The sequence below is a fragment of the Pangasianodon hypophthalmus genome, chromosome 1 (assembly GCF_027358585.1).
Source record: "Pangasianodon hypophthalmus isolate fPanHyp1 chromosome 1, fPanHyp1.pri, whole genome shotgun sequence".
Taxonomy (NCBI): Eukaryota; Metazoa; Chordata; class Actinopteri; order Siluriformes; family Pangasiidae; genus Pangasianodon; species Pangasianodon hypophthalmus.
In genome coordinates, this window is record NC_069710.1 from 15,302,259 (window position 1) to 15,316,562 (window position 14,304).

Sequence of the window (14,304 nt, forward strand, 5' to 3'; positions counted from 1 at the left end):
GATCAAAAATTTGGGCTTTCAAAATTAATTATACATAATTGCCTATGATATCGCTGAGCTAGATGGCAATGTTAGATTGTAAATTTACAATCCACAATGTTAGTCACGATGTTTGTTGTTTTTGTCATTAAGAAAATATCAGCATGCCCACACAACAATTTGAACACGGTATGATTTTCAGACAAAATCACACACTGTGTCTTTAGTCGTGAGTTCACATCAGCAGTCTGTGACCAAAGAAGTTTTGGCAGTGTGTGAAATTTGCAATTAAAATCTCATAACGCGACTGCTGCTATGATGCTCGTCTGCAATCCACCAATAGGAGGACGGAACAGGACGACGCCAAACTCACCGCACAGCTACAGATTCGGTGTTGGAGGTGAAAGAGAAACGCAAACAATACATGCTAATAGACTGAAAAAAAAAATCCCTTATTACTTCAAGCTCAATTTGAAGAATGTTTATGTGATTTTCTGATTGATGACATAAGTGGAGGTTAGTAATTCTTTTAAATCGCAGGTCTATCTTTAGACGATCTTCATCGTGTAATCAGAGACGGAGATCACACGCCATCACCGGGTCTGTTACAGAATTAAGCCCAGATGTTACCTGGATCAAGTCGTAGATGGTGTGACGGTTAATAATCATTAAAAAGCGCTGAAATCAAACAGCGTAAACCTGAATGGTTTTTGTTCAGGATATGAAGAGAAGAAATGGTTAAATTGTTGATCAAGGATAATGCCAATGCAAAAATAAAATTAAAAAAAAAAAAAAGTCAAACTATAACAGCTGTAGTCCTGTCACTGGATGCGATAAAGGGGTGCCAATACTTGTGCAAAACAAATAGGCTGCAGTCAGTAATTGTACTCTAACTAATAAATGGTGTGGCTGAACGAAAGAGGAAGACACGAGAATGTTTTTCTCTCTCTCCCTCACTCACACACTCACACACACACACACATCCATGACTAATGCTAACAAATAGGACCAAATTGAATCAGTCCACTGACGCAGCAACCTTGAGTGTGTGTGTGTGTGTGTGTGTCTGTGAGTGTTGTGAGATTTTTATGATGGAGCTCATGGTGTGCAGTGAGAAATCCCAGCATGCCTTTCACCCCTGAGCTAAAAAAACACTAAAGCTGTAGAAATCACAATTAAAAATCCAGCATTAGTCTGAGTGTCTCCTGTGGGGAACAATTTCCACACAGACACACATGCACACACACACACACACACACTGTTGCTTTGAAGTCTACTCTATTTAAAACATAATCCTGCTGTTTGACAGGAGCGTATAAATCCCCACGTCCTGTTTCAGTGGTGCACATCTGTAAGGAATGCTTTATTCTTTTGTGATATTGTATTCACTTTAAGTGTAATGAATTGTCCTTTAAGTTCTGTCTAGAGGAAAGTTTCATTTATGGGGCAAATAACTTCATGGTCATGTGACCTGCTGTGAGGGACAAATGACAGAGTTAGTTAATATTATATTAGTGCTGCATGAAGTTGTCACTACAGCTATAACTGCGACATCTCGTCACTGAGTCAGGAAATTTTATGCAAATTAGGTATAACCGTAAACTGACAAATCCAAAAGATCGTCTCAAATGATTTTAATCCTACAGCCCATGTGGTGCAACGTTTCTTCAGTTCCCCGCTCAAACTTTAGTTCCTACCTGCAATTTGTTACCTTTTACTGTTCAAAATTATGGAAGAAGAACATATAAACGTCATTTACTCTTACCCTGTCATTAAATTTGCATAAAGACGTTAGGAAGAAAAATAAAGATTACAAGGAAGTAGGAGAGATCGTCAGTGCCTCTGGTGAGCGTACGTAGCTAGTACAGTTATCTCGCTTTGCTAATCTAAACTAAAAACGAAGCTACTATGAAGCCAAGCACATAACACGTAAATCACACAGATAAGTGCGTTATTTAATTTGTGTTTAACTACAAGCTATACAGCTACTACAGAACTAAAAAATGTTGAACAGGCCCCGCCCACGGGAGACACTCTACTCTAACTGTCTCGTATATTGCATGAATGAATGTTAATAAACCCCATAATATTTACTAAAATAAAACCAGCTGAACTCTACCTGCCATGGTCGAGATGCCCAGGATCACGCCTATAGACAGCTCGATCTGCGTGCCCTGGAAATAAACACACCTGAGATTAGAGTCCAAGGCTTTCAGAAACACGTGATTATATGTTCAGTTTTTTTGTCTGACATCATAACAAAATAAAATGTGTTGTAAAAATCACCAAAAACAAACACTTATTATATAAATAGGATGTTAACACATTACATCACTTCTGGCATGTCATACCAGGAATCAGGAATTTTTGTTTTTACTGTTGGTTTTTTCTATGATATTTTTATAAATGTCATTCTCTCATTATAAAAATGTGGAGGTTAATTTTAAGAACATCTGTGATGCACTGTCATATTTAATGCTTTATAAATACTAGATAATTGTTGTGGATCTAAAAATACATAAATAAACAAATAAAAATAAACTTCACTGTTGTGATTGCAGTAATTTTTAGTCCTTAAATAAAGCTGTGTGTAAATATTTTCATCACCAATCAGAACTAAAAATTTTTCCCAGATTTAAAAAAATTCTGATTTTCTTTGTACTCGTGTGGAAAAATGCCAATCAGCCCTAAATTATCAAGCACATTTACAGCAAATTTACATTTAACCACACCCACAAAACTCCATAAAAGGCAAAGAGAACCATAAACAACAAAATGATAACTAAATGGTGATAGAGCACCTCCTAAGCACAACATGTGCTAAATCTTCCAGTAATGCAGCTCAGCCACTGCAGCGTCACATCAGCTACCACAGACACACACTCTTACTCTTAACTCCTTTTTTAGGGTGCAATTACTTTTGTCCTCATTGAACAGCAATCCTTATTTGGCTTAATTTATGGATTTGTTTTTTTTTATTAAATTGGTGTGTAATTGAAAATAGCAATTTAAGCAATTTAAGCAATTTATAAGCAATTTAAACTTGGCAGCGTAATAATAAGCAATGTCGCTAATATATAAAATAACAGTAACTCATCAACAATTATACACACTGAAGCCGATCAAGGTTCACATTTGCATTTTTCCAAACTAACTGAATTTTTAAGAACGTTGAACAATTTACAGATAATAATTATTAATTCCAGCTTAATAAACAAGGCCCACTGACTTGATTAATACACTTCCCTACTGTTCTAATAAACTGTGCATGTAAAAAAAAAAAGATTTAATCTTTTATTTGAGAATTATAAAATGAAAATTGTATTAGTTTTGTATAACTGATATATAAACAAGCACGTTATTACTTACTGCAGCGATCATAATGGCGTTGTCCAGGAAGCCGAAGCCGATGAAGGGAATGGCGTTGTGAAGCAGAACTGGAATAAGTGAAGAAAAATGTACATTATGACAGATAAAAAGGCAAGACGAGCTGACAACACAAGCTTCCTGTCAACTTTAAATCTTCCGGATTTAAAAGCACACAGTAGTCAAAAGGTAAACCTGAGATGAGAGACATTTTATATTAAATCAGGACACATCACAGGAGCTTTTCCTTTATTTAATACTCACAGAGATAAATTCTGAAGCTGTACTGATCTCCGCAATCCTTAATATTCTCTCCAAGCAAGATAACTTATAAAGAGGCCTAGAGCCATAATATCTAGGCCCATGCCTCATGAAACACTTCCTGAACTCCTGGAGCTCATTAAGGATGTTGATTATAATAATTAGAGCCGTATCAGAGTGGACAGTTGAGCAGATAAGTTTACTAAAAGCATAACAGCTGCTTAAGATTAGGTGCTCTCCTCAATATCCTCTCTAGATGAGCAAGAAGCTTATTATGTGATTATAATGACAATAAACCAAAAATACAGCTTTTTTGAGCCGCTAATATGATAAGGAAGGCCATTTCGGAGCGGACAGTGGAGCAGAGCCGTCACTCTGGTATTTAATTGAAAAACTTGGAGCTCGACCTCAATTTAAATGAAATTATGCAAATTTGTCAATTTTTCAATATCTCCTGCAAATTTATAACAATGCTTATAAAAGAAGCGTAGAGCCATGATATGGACCGTAAAAAATCAACGACACTGTTTTGGTCTAATAGAGTTTTTATTCTGTGATGTTAAAAGGCGACTTAAATAAACTCTGAGGTTTCAGAAAGTATAATTATATCTTAATATACAGTCAGGTCCATAAATATTGGGACATCGACACAATTCTAACATTTTTGGCTCTATACACCACCACAATGGATTTCAAATGAAACGAACAAGATGTGCTTAACTGTGGACTGTCAGCTTTAATTTGAGGGTATTTACATCCAAATCAGGTGAACGGTGTAGGAATTACAACAGTTTGCATATGTGCCTCCCACTTGTTAAGGGACCAAAAGTAATGGGACAGAATAATAATCATAAATCAAACTTTCACTTTTTAATACTTGGTTGCAAATCCTTTGCAGTCAATTACAGCCCGAAGTCTGGAACACATAGACATCACCAGACGCTGGGTTTCATCCCTGGTGATGCTCCCAATATTTATGGACCTGACTGTACATACATTAGAGCTGGGCAATATGATTATACAATAATGGTATCTGACATATTACGTCACAATACACTTTTCTGAAATATCTCCGGTATTGTGATATCTTTTTCTAACAATTTTTAAAAAAATAGCTGTTACAATCTGATTGAAAACAGCTGATTTGATTTTAAAAGTGTATACCTGAATATTTAAAATTGAAAACTGTATTACAATTTAATAAATGATTAGAATTTATTATTATTATTGTTGTCCTTTTCAGTTTAAGGTAATTTATTTTTGTAGACATAAAAGATTTTTATTTGTATTGCAGGCAGTTGGTTAGCAAACCTATATTGTGTATTGTGATATGATATTTTAGTCATATCGCCCACCCCTAATGTACATGCAATACAAATACAGTATATTGATATTTAATTATCCGTACAGTTAGCTCAAGTTGTTCTTGATAAACTTAAGAAAAGTCAACTGAATCAGAACTTCCCTTAATCACTTAAACCTGTGAAAGCTGTGTGTTTACTCCGCATGTGTATCACATTTAATTAAATCCACAATCCTAATTTTAGGGCTTTATCTATTTCTGAGTGGACAATCTAACACGTACGGTCTTTGGTCTTTCCTTTAAATTCACACTTTGGGTTTGGTTCTAAATTCAGAACAATGAAACGCCGTTTCACTTCCTGTGACCACTTCGACCTGAGAAGGTCCAAGCTGTAGGACTTCAGTGATGAAATGACTCACCACTTAATATTAATCAATCAATTGCAGATGTCAAGGAACATTTTATTTTGCTCTGTCTATGTTGGTTGCTACAAAACTTTATTGATATTGTTGTGTTTAAACAATATCTTTAATAAAGAGTGTGAAGACAGCTGACCGGAGCGTGGAGAGCAGCATCAGCGAGCGTGGGCCTGTGAATTGCTCCCTGACTCGAGAGTGTACTGTAGATCCTGGTGAACGACAGGGACGTTAGCTGGACTGTTAATCATCCAGGGCTGATCCCAGATTCTTCTCCAGCAAAAAAAAAAAAATTAAAGACGTACTTCTAAATAGACTGTTTCCATGTATTTTTTTTTCTTGCATCTGAGGTCTAATTGCTTAAAAAATGTGAAAATTGGACAAAAAGTACAATTTTGCCTTGGGTGTTATCACTGTTTGTAAGACTACCAGGCCAATAAAATATAAAACTTTTTGGCTATCTAACACGAGACTAGTTTGGTGTCACTAGCCAAGTGGAGGCACAACTAAGCTAGCATTGTATGGGTTTAGCTGGCTACAGTGTCATGTAAAGTACGCTAGCTGTCCTTATGCTCTGCTCATAGCATGTTCACGTAACTTGGAACTCATACAAACATTTACACAGCTTGTGTTCCTGCCTCATGAGAGGATATTAGTGTTTCAGTTCCAACCCCTTTACTGGTACAAAATCGGCGTATATCCTTTTTCACCTCACACTAACTGACTGTGTGAGCGTTTGGCAGAATTGAGATCTGTCAGCCAATAAGACACGAGTATTTCCACGTATATTTTCCTGTAAACCCTGTCTGATTAGTCTTGTCCCTGTTCAATGAAGATACAAAATTACATCACTGCTGTCTTCTTTTACTGACGTTCAGTTATGTCGCGACAAACCGCTCCAAGTGGAGAATTATTTGGGTCTAAAGAAAAAAATCTTCGAGGCTACAGCCTTGAATGCTCGGGTCAGGTTACACCCCTGAAGAACAATGAGAAAAGAATTGTGTGTGTCTCAGTGCTCAGTGAAGTGAAGTGTGCTCACGGGAGACAGTTTCTATGCAGTGGTTTGCAACTATATCAGAGTTTTGTGATAAAATGATAAAACTAATGTGATAAAATTTTTTTAAAATTCTCATCAATGGAAGGTTGTTGGTTCAAACCCAGCAACAGAGTTTACACTGGTCTTTTAACTAAAGGCAGATATTGAGCCATTCTTTCTCCGTCCTACTCAGTAATCACTTTGGTTAAACACACTGCTGATCTCGATTAGAGAGCATGTACAGCTATAAAGAAAGCACTCTGCAAGTGGAAGCAGCCAAGAGATGTAAAGAAGGTTATAAATTCTCTGAAGTGGCCTTTGATTATGCTTATGTGAGCAGGAAAAATAGAAGGAAGGTGTTGGATGATGATGAAAGAGTTGCATTTTTTTTTTTTAGAAATTCAGCTCGATTTGTCTATTCAACACCTTCGTCAGGTATTTTCACTGATAGGAAAATGACTTGGCTAAGGGAAATGTGGGGAAATTTATAGAGACGTGTCTTTGGAAATGTGAAGGTGAAAACATTTATTTTAATATTTAAATCTCAGGCAATACAGAGGCTGAGTGCTCTACATGAAATACTTCAAAAAAATAAAACTTGAGTAATAAACGCATAACCACTGACAATTACATTAATGGGGAGTATTTAAAATGGACTCTTTCTTTCTCACATGCATACACATTTGTACATACCATATCTCAGCTGAGCAGCAGTTGGAGGAGCCATTTCCAATTGCTCTGCAAGGACAGAAAAAAATATATCCACATCATCTCCTGTGACATAAATCAAAATGCAAGGACATCAAGAGGAAGGTCATATTGGACCTGTCAAAAACACACACACACACACACACGAGAAGGCATACCAGCTACATTTTGAGCTTGCAGCAACATACAACACTCTATTTACTCCAATTACTACTGCATAAATAAAAATAAATATAGTTATCCGAAGCAAATACACATTATGGATACTTCATATACCACATCAACAATTTATTTTCTTCAAATGTTAAAAATAAATAGATTTATCCTAAGCAAATACACATATGGCTATTTTATATACATCAACAATTTTCATTTTCTTTAAATGTCTCATCCATGATTATTAATTTTGCTTAAATTGTTACAAATAATATGGCTCATCTGAGACACTTTGACAATTTTGCTTCTTAAAAAGCCAAATTGAAAGTCAGCTCACGGTTCAGAATATGAAATACACATAATAGTCATAAGTGGTAGATGTTATCTGCAATGTCTAAATGTGTAAATGTGTAATTTATACACCTTTCTTGAATGCCAAGAAACTTTCACAAGTTACAAAATACCATGTATGTAAGCCTTAGAGCCTGAAAGGTTGGGACTAACCAAGAGTAAGAGCCTAAAGACTGGGACTAACCAAGAGTTAAAGCCTTAAAGACTGGGACTAACCAAGAGTCAGAGCTCTAAAGACCGAGACTAACCAAGAGTTAAAGCCCTAAAGACTGGGACTAACCAAGAGTCAGAGCTCTAAAGACTGAGACTAACCAAGAGTTAAAGCCCTAAAGACTGGGACTAACTGAGAGTCAAAACCCTAAAGACTGGGACTAACCAAGAGTCAGAGCTCTAAAGACTGGGACTAATTGAGAGTCAGAACCCTAAAGACTGGGACTAATCAAGAGTCAGAGCCTAAAAACTGGGACTAACCAAGAGAGAGAGCTCTAAATATTTGGACCATCCAAGAGTTAAAGCCGTAAAGACTGGGATTAACCAAGAGTTAAAGCAGTAAAGACTGGGAGTTAAAGCCTTAAAGACTGTAATTAACCAAGAGTTAAAGCCTTAAATACTGGGACAACTAACTACAAATGAAAGCCTTAATGACTGGGACTAACCAAGAGTTAGAGCCTTAACAAGTGGAACTAACCAAGATTTAAAGCTAAATATTGAGACTAAGCAACAGTTAAAACCTTAAAGACTGGGACTACCCACATGTCAGAGCCATAAAGATTTGGACTAACCAAGAGCTAGCGCCTTAAACATAACAATCTGTAACAGAACTTTCTGCTGTATTGGTTCTAGTATAGGAAGAAAATCCAAACGTTCTGCTGCAAAAACAATATGAGATGCAGACACATCTTAACAAGGAGAAGCAAGGATAGGCATGCTCCTAAAATTGTAATTCTTTCATGAGTAATTATTCTCTTTCATTATTAACAAGCAATTATGTCTATTTCTCATTAAACAAGAGCATTTCAAACTCCAGAAAGAGACCAAAACAGATACTTCAGTGTGTCATTTGTCATTTTGTCATTGGGGGAAAAAAAGTCATAGTTAATTTATATGTAGCCATGGTTTGTTAGAATTCAAAACACTTACAGGCAACTCCACTCACTCTGACAACATTACTGATGGCTTCCATTTGAAACGAATGACTCTTACCATCATCATCATCATCATCATCATCCCAGTCATTATTGTGTTTTGGCTGAGGGCCATCCATCATTAGATTACTCACAGCCACACATGTTCTTCTTAAAACGCTACATGCTGGATGTTTAATGCTGACTACTGCAGTGAAGAGCTTTTTTAAGCTTCCCTTTTACATTCAGATTCAGAATCACACACAGCTAGTAAACCACTTTTAGTCTTTAAGTCAGCATGCAGTCAAAACACTTTCAGCGACTGGTAAGACACTCTTGAAAGGAAAAAGACTCCATGCAGAACTAAAGATTTCACGCCAGCGCCGGCACAATGAGCTGTCAAACCTCCACCTCTGAAGCTCATTAAAGCTCCTCTTCATGAACACTCCTAACTTGTTTCAAAAACAGGCTCCATGTCAAAGCAGATGTTGCAAATCTGTGATTTACCAAGTACAAGAACCAACAAGACGTCACAACATAGGCTTGGGCAATGTAACAATTTAGTTGTCTCTACACTTACACTGCCACAATATCCAGTGACGTTTACACAAATTACACCGATCAGCCATAACATTATGACCACTGACAGGTGAAGTGAATAATATTGATTATCTCATTACAATAGCACATGTCAAGGGTTGAGATATATTAGGCAGCAAGTGACCAGTCGGTTCTCGAAGTTGATGTGTTTTTAAACAGGAAAAAATGAGCAAGCATAAGGATTAGAGAGACTTTGACAATGGCCAAATTATGATGGCTAGATGACGGGGTCAGAGCATCTTTAAAACAGCAGGCCTTGTGGGGTGTTCCTGGTATGACAACCGGTGAACTAGCGACAGGGTCATGGGCGCCCAAGGCTCACTGATGTGCGTGGGGAGTGAAGGCTAGTCCGTCTGGTCTGATCCCACAGAAGAGCTACTGTAGCACAAATTGCTGAAAAGTTAACGCTGGTTATGATAGAAAGGTGTCAGAACACACAGTGTAGCCACAGACCTGTCAGAGTGCCCATGCTGACCTCTGTCCACTGCCAAAAGTGCCTAAAATGCACAGGTGAGAATCAGAACTGGACCACGGAGCAATGGAAGAAGGTGGCCTGGTCCGATAAATCACATTTTCTTTTACATCATGTGGAAGGCCGAGTGCGTGTGCATCGTTTACCTGGGGAAGAGATGGTGCCAGCATGCACTATGAGAAGAACGCAAGCTGGTGGAGGAAGTGTGATGCTCTGGGCAACGTTCTGCTGGGAAACTTTGGGTCCTGGAATTCATGTGGATGCTATTTTGACACATACCACCTACCTAAACATAGTTGCAGACAGGTACACCCCTTCATTTCAACGGTATTCCCTAGTGGAAGTGACCTCTTTAGGCAGGATAATGCGCCCTGCCACACTGTAAAAATTGCTCAGGAATGGTTCGAGGAACATGACAAAGAGTTCAAGGTGTTGACTTGGCCTCCAAATTCCTTTTAAATTCTTTGTGCCAGATATCACAGTACACCTTCAGGGATCTAGTGGAGTCCATGCCTCGACAGGTCAGGGCTGTTTTGGCAGCAAAAGGGGGACCAACACAATATTAGGCAGGTGGTCATAATGTTATGGCTGATCGGTGTATATTAGATTACCAAACCTGCCAATCTTTACGCATTTTCTGTAGGAGCCCCAACATCAGAGTATGCTAGTACAAGCTATCAGCCAAAAATACACCAAAAGAGCATCTTTTTTCCTCCCCAATAAAACAGGAGATGAACTGATTGATGTATGAATCTGGAATGATTTGTACAAATGTTCTGAACACTCCAATATTAATCGACACCTTCTCTCCATCTCACATGCTCTCAATTGGCGCTCTCGCTTTTTTCCTGGGAAATGAAGAATGGTTTGAGGTCATTAATATGAAAAAAAATCTATCTTCAACATATGTTTGACTTAACTAACATTTGACAATTATATAGTTAACATCAGCTATTTATTTTTAGGCAAAATGTTTTTGTGGCATTCATGATAGAAATATTGACAAGAACAGAACTTTCAGTTTTCAGACGAAAATTTGTAAGCAGATCCGACTGCACAGCTGGTATTATTATTATTACGCCCTTGTTGAAATGGTGGAAATACCTGTTTTTGTGGGGCTATTGGTTCTAAATGATTGAAATGTTTAGTGCAAATTTAAATGGTTGAATTGTGAGCAGGGAAAAATTCAACATTGCACAATCCTACACCTACAAACTAATCTTTCTCCATCTTAAGGAGGAAAAGAAGAATGTATGCTGCTCGATCATAGAGTTCTACATTCCTGCTTCCCCACTTGTACTGGTTGTTGAGTCTCTCTAGACAGTCAGGGTACGACGGTTATTTGTAGCCCTGCTTATCAATATTTTTGTCACACACGTAAATGAGGAACACTGGTGCTCAGACCTGCAACAGATCTGAGAATATCAGGCAGTGTGTAGCAACAGCATTGTTTGTAATGCCAGTGGCTCCTTTTGTCACATTTAACCCAAGCCTTAACCAATCTCCTCAGACCCTCAAAGCAGATAACATGCTGGACCTGACCTAACTGACTGACCTATCCCCAAATACCCAGCTCGAGCAGAGTGGCTACTGCATTTTTCACTTTTTTCCATTTTTTTTTTTTTTTTTTTTTTTTTAGAAATGTGGATCATCGTCAGCATTACAGCTCAAGACGCTGGCCACTCAAGATAAGACTCGAATGCAGACTGGTAAGACTTGTGGAGGTGTTTTGTGTTTTCATGCGCAATACGATAAAAATATCATAGCATGATTTCAAAGATTTCTAATCAGGTTCTACCAATCAATCAGTTGTAATTGTTATAAAAAATACTGATGATAAACGAGATCTCGTAATGTATTGTGACATACTTAATCACAGTAGTATAATCATCATATTGTGCATCCTCAGTTTTCATTTCAACAAAGACTAATATAGGTACAAAGTGGCGTTCTCCTACCACTCCATAAAGCACGCTTACGGTAAACACTGTGTCTGCATTATGGTCACCGGTATTATGGGTAACCCCACCCACCTCTCTCACTGCCACAGGACAGAAAGTACTGCAGAATCTGAGCCATTACTGCTAGATAACAAGGATGATTTGAGCCATCCGACCAGCCGCGATGCCTCGTTCCCAATCCACGTTAGCACAAACACGATGAGTCATTCCTCTTCACTGCTTATTCTCCGGACTCACTAAAACCAGCCATCAATCAATGGACCAATCGCTCTATTCTCGACGGCACACATGATCTTCTCTCATAGAGGTGCATCTGAAGTGCGTGTCTGGAGAATACGCCTGAAATGGGAGCGAAAACGCTGCAGGAATTTAGTCACAGCAGACCTGAATCAAAACCGCTGTCATTTAAGCACAGTCTATTCCACATTACTCCTGAAGGAAAGAGATGGGAATGAGCGAGGGATTGGAACATTGAGCAGAATATTGTATAATTTATAACACTATACAGTTTATTTGTACATGTCTATTTCACAAGTGTCAGGAGTGTAATAAGATAGTATATGATGAAATCTGAAAATGTAAGTAATAAACACAGTGTGTGTCATGCTGTTATATTAAAAATTTAACTCTTTTCTCTGTCTTGAAGTTAATAATACACCAAAAAAAACAAAAACAAAAAAACAGCAGCTCGATGTTACGTAGAAATCGCAAAGCATAAACTCTGACACTGGAGACACCTTCCATAAACTTTAAAATAATGTCTCCTTACAGAAATCTTCACAACATCAACAACTTTTTAAAACCGTTTATTATTAGTGCATTATTAGCCATTCAAGTCTGTGTGAATGAGCTGTTATTATAGAAACGATAACGTATTAGAACGAGCGCATTAATATAAACATGTGATTTGCAGCTGCACTACTGTCAGAGCTGCTGTTTTGGAAAATTAATCAACACCTTCTGACCAATCACAATCCAGAACTCAACAGCGCAACAAGACAATATATTATTTGTCCACCATATTGTTCTAAAACTGATCGATAAGCCTCACACTGGATCAGAGTTGAAGCCTGAACTGGGGGTCTAATATGTGTAGGCAGAAGACATGCTGAAGATCCCTCAAGAACCATAAATTGATCCTGAACTACACATGGATTGCTTTACCCGGGGAATCACACTTCACCTGGCCATTAAGAGTCTAATAAAGCTGGAGACGGAGACACGCTGAAATTTCTGAACTGCTCGAGGAGATCAATTTCACTCTTGTGCAAATCGATATGGTGCAGAAGTCCACCCACTTACACCACTAATGCTTTTTAGACTCCACAAGAAGCTCTGTGAAGAAGACTCTAAATTCGCTGAAATTCATCACACTGCATTCACTGTCCACTTCTCTCAAAAACAAAAGACGAGTAGTGAAACGTAGTAGCTGGATTCTGGATTCTGATTGGTCAGAATTGGACGATGCTGCACTAATAGCAAACAGATTAAAAATAATTGATGTGCTTAAGTACTCTGTGGGAGAAGTTTATTTAACATTTATGGAAGGAGTCTCCAGTGTCAGAGGTAAAACTGTAACTTGAAGTTTTCCGACATCTTCAGGACAGAAGTTTATGCTCTGCAGTTTCTCGGTAACAAAAGATGTCAAGCTGCAGTTTTTTGTCTTAGCTTAAAGAGAAAGAAAAAAGAGAGGCAAGTGAGGGAATGTAACTATAAAGGGATAAAAAGTATGATGTCACTGTTTAATAAATAAAAATTGTTGGGGTAAAAGAAGAATAAAACACTTAGGAATGTGCTGTTAGAGGAAACTTTGGGGTTGTAACAGTAACTCTGCTTCACCTCACATCAGGGATCTGGTCAGAGATCCGAAGTCTATCATGGGAACACTGGGTGCGAGGCGGGAATACACCCAGGACGGCAGCCTAGTACATTGCAGGTCATTTGTATTCTCAATTCACAATTAACCCATCAATAAACCCAAGGCAGAATTGCAGCTCGGAGTCAAGCGTCACCATAAGAATTTATCGACCTCCTGTTGCTCTGTGCCGTCTTAACGTGGTTGTGTTTCTCATTAAAAAAATAACTAGATGATTTACAGGATGGAAGACGTTGCCATGTTGGAGAGATTCCATGCGTAATGTAAAATAAAATGCCAAATGGTGCTCATTTGGACACTGGATTACAACCACCTCTGTCTCCAGCTACATTTTATTCTTCACTTTGCCAAACCAGACCACAGGGACGCCACACAGTCCATATTTTTGCCATCTACCACCCCTCGGCATACCTGTACAAGTATTCTGTGATATACTGGAATCTCAGAGAGAGAAAACATGGCCCATCTGTGGGGCCTCAGACACAGGTTTGAAAACCACCACTTCAATTAAATCATAACTTTTAAATACGTGCTAAAGGATGAGAGCGAGGATATTTGGTGAGATGTTCAGCTGCACTTGCATTTAGTGTTCACCTAATGAGCAACTCATCTGGGTGGGAACATTTGATCAAATGAAAAGTAAACATTTGCTTGCAAATCAGTAGAATTTGCATTTAAATGAGTCGGTTGTTTCC

General features: G+C 38.0%; 1 protein-coding gene across 1 annotated transcript in view; it reads right to left on the bottom strand.

Annotated features, from left to right (window-relative positions):
* Positions 1–14,304, bottom strand: part of LOC113533985 (transmembrane protein 65) — a 41,031-nt gene that overhangs the window by 15,836 nt on the left and 10,891 nt on the right. Inside the window, exons 2-4 of the mRNA XM_026926527.3 lie at positions 7,055–7,099; positions 3,349–3,416; positions 2,099–2,153 (exon numbers count right to left, since the gene is read on the bottom strand). Of these exons, the coding sequence (XP_026782328.1) occupies positions 2,099–2,153; positions 3,349–3,416; positions 7,055–7,099 (168 nt within the window). The remainder of the gene's footprint in view (positions 1–2,098; positions 2,154–3,348; positions 3,417–7,054; positions 7,100–14,304) is intronic.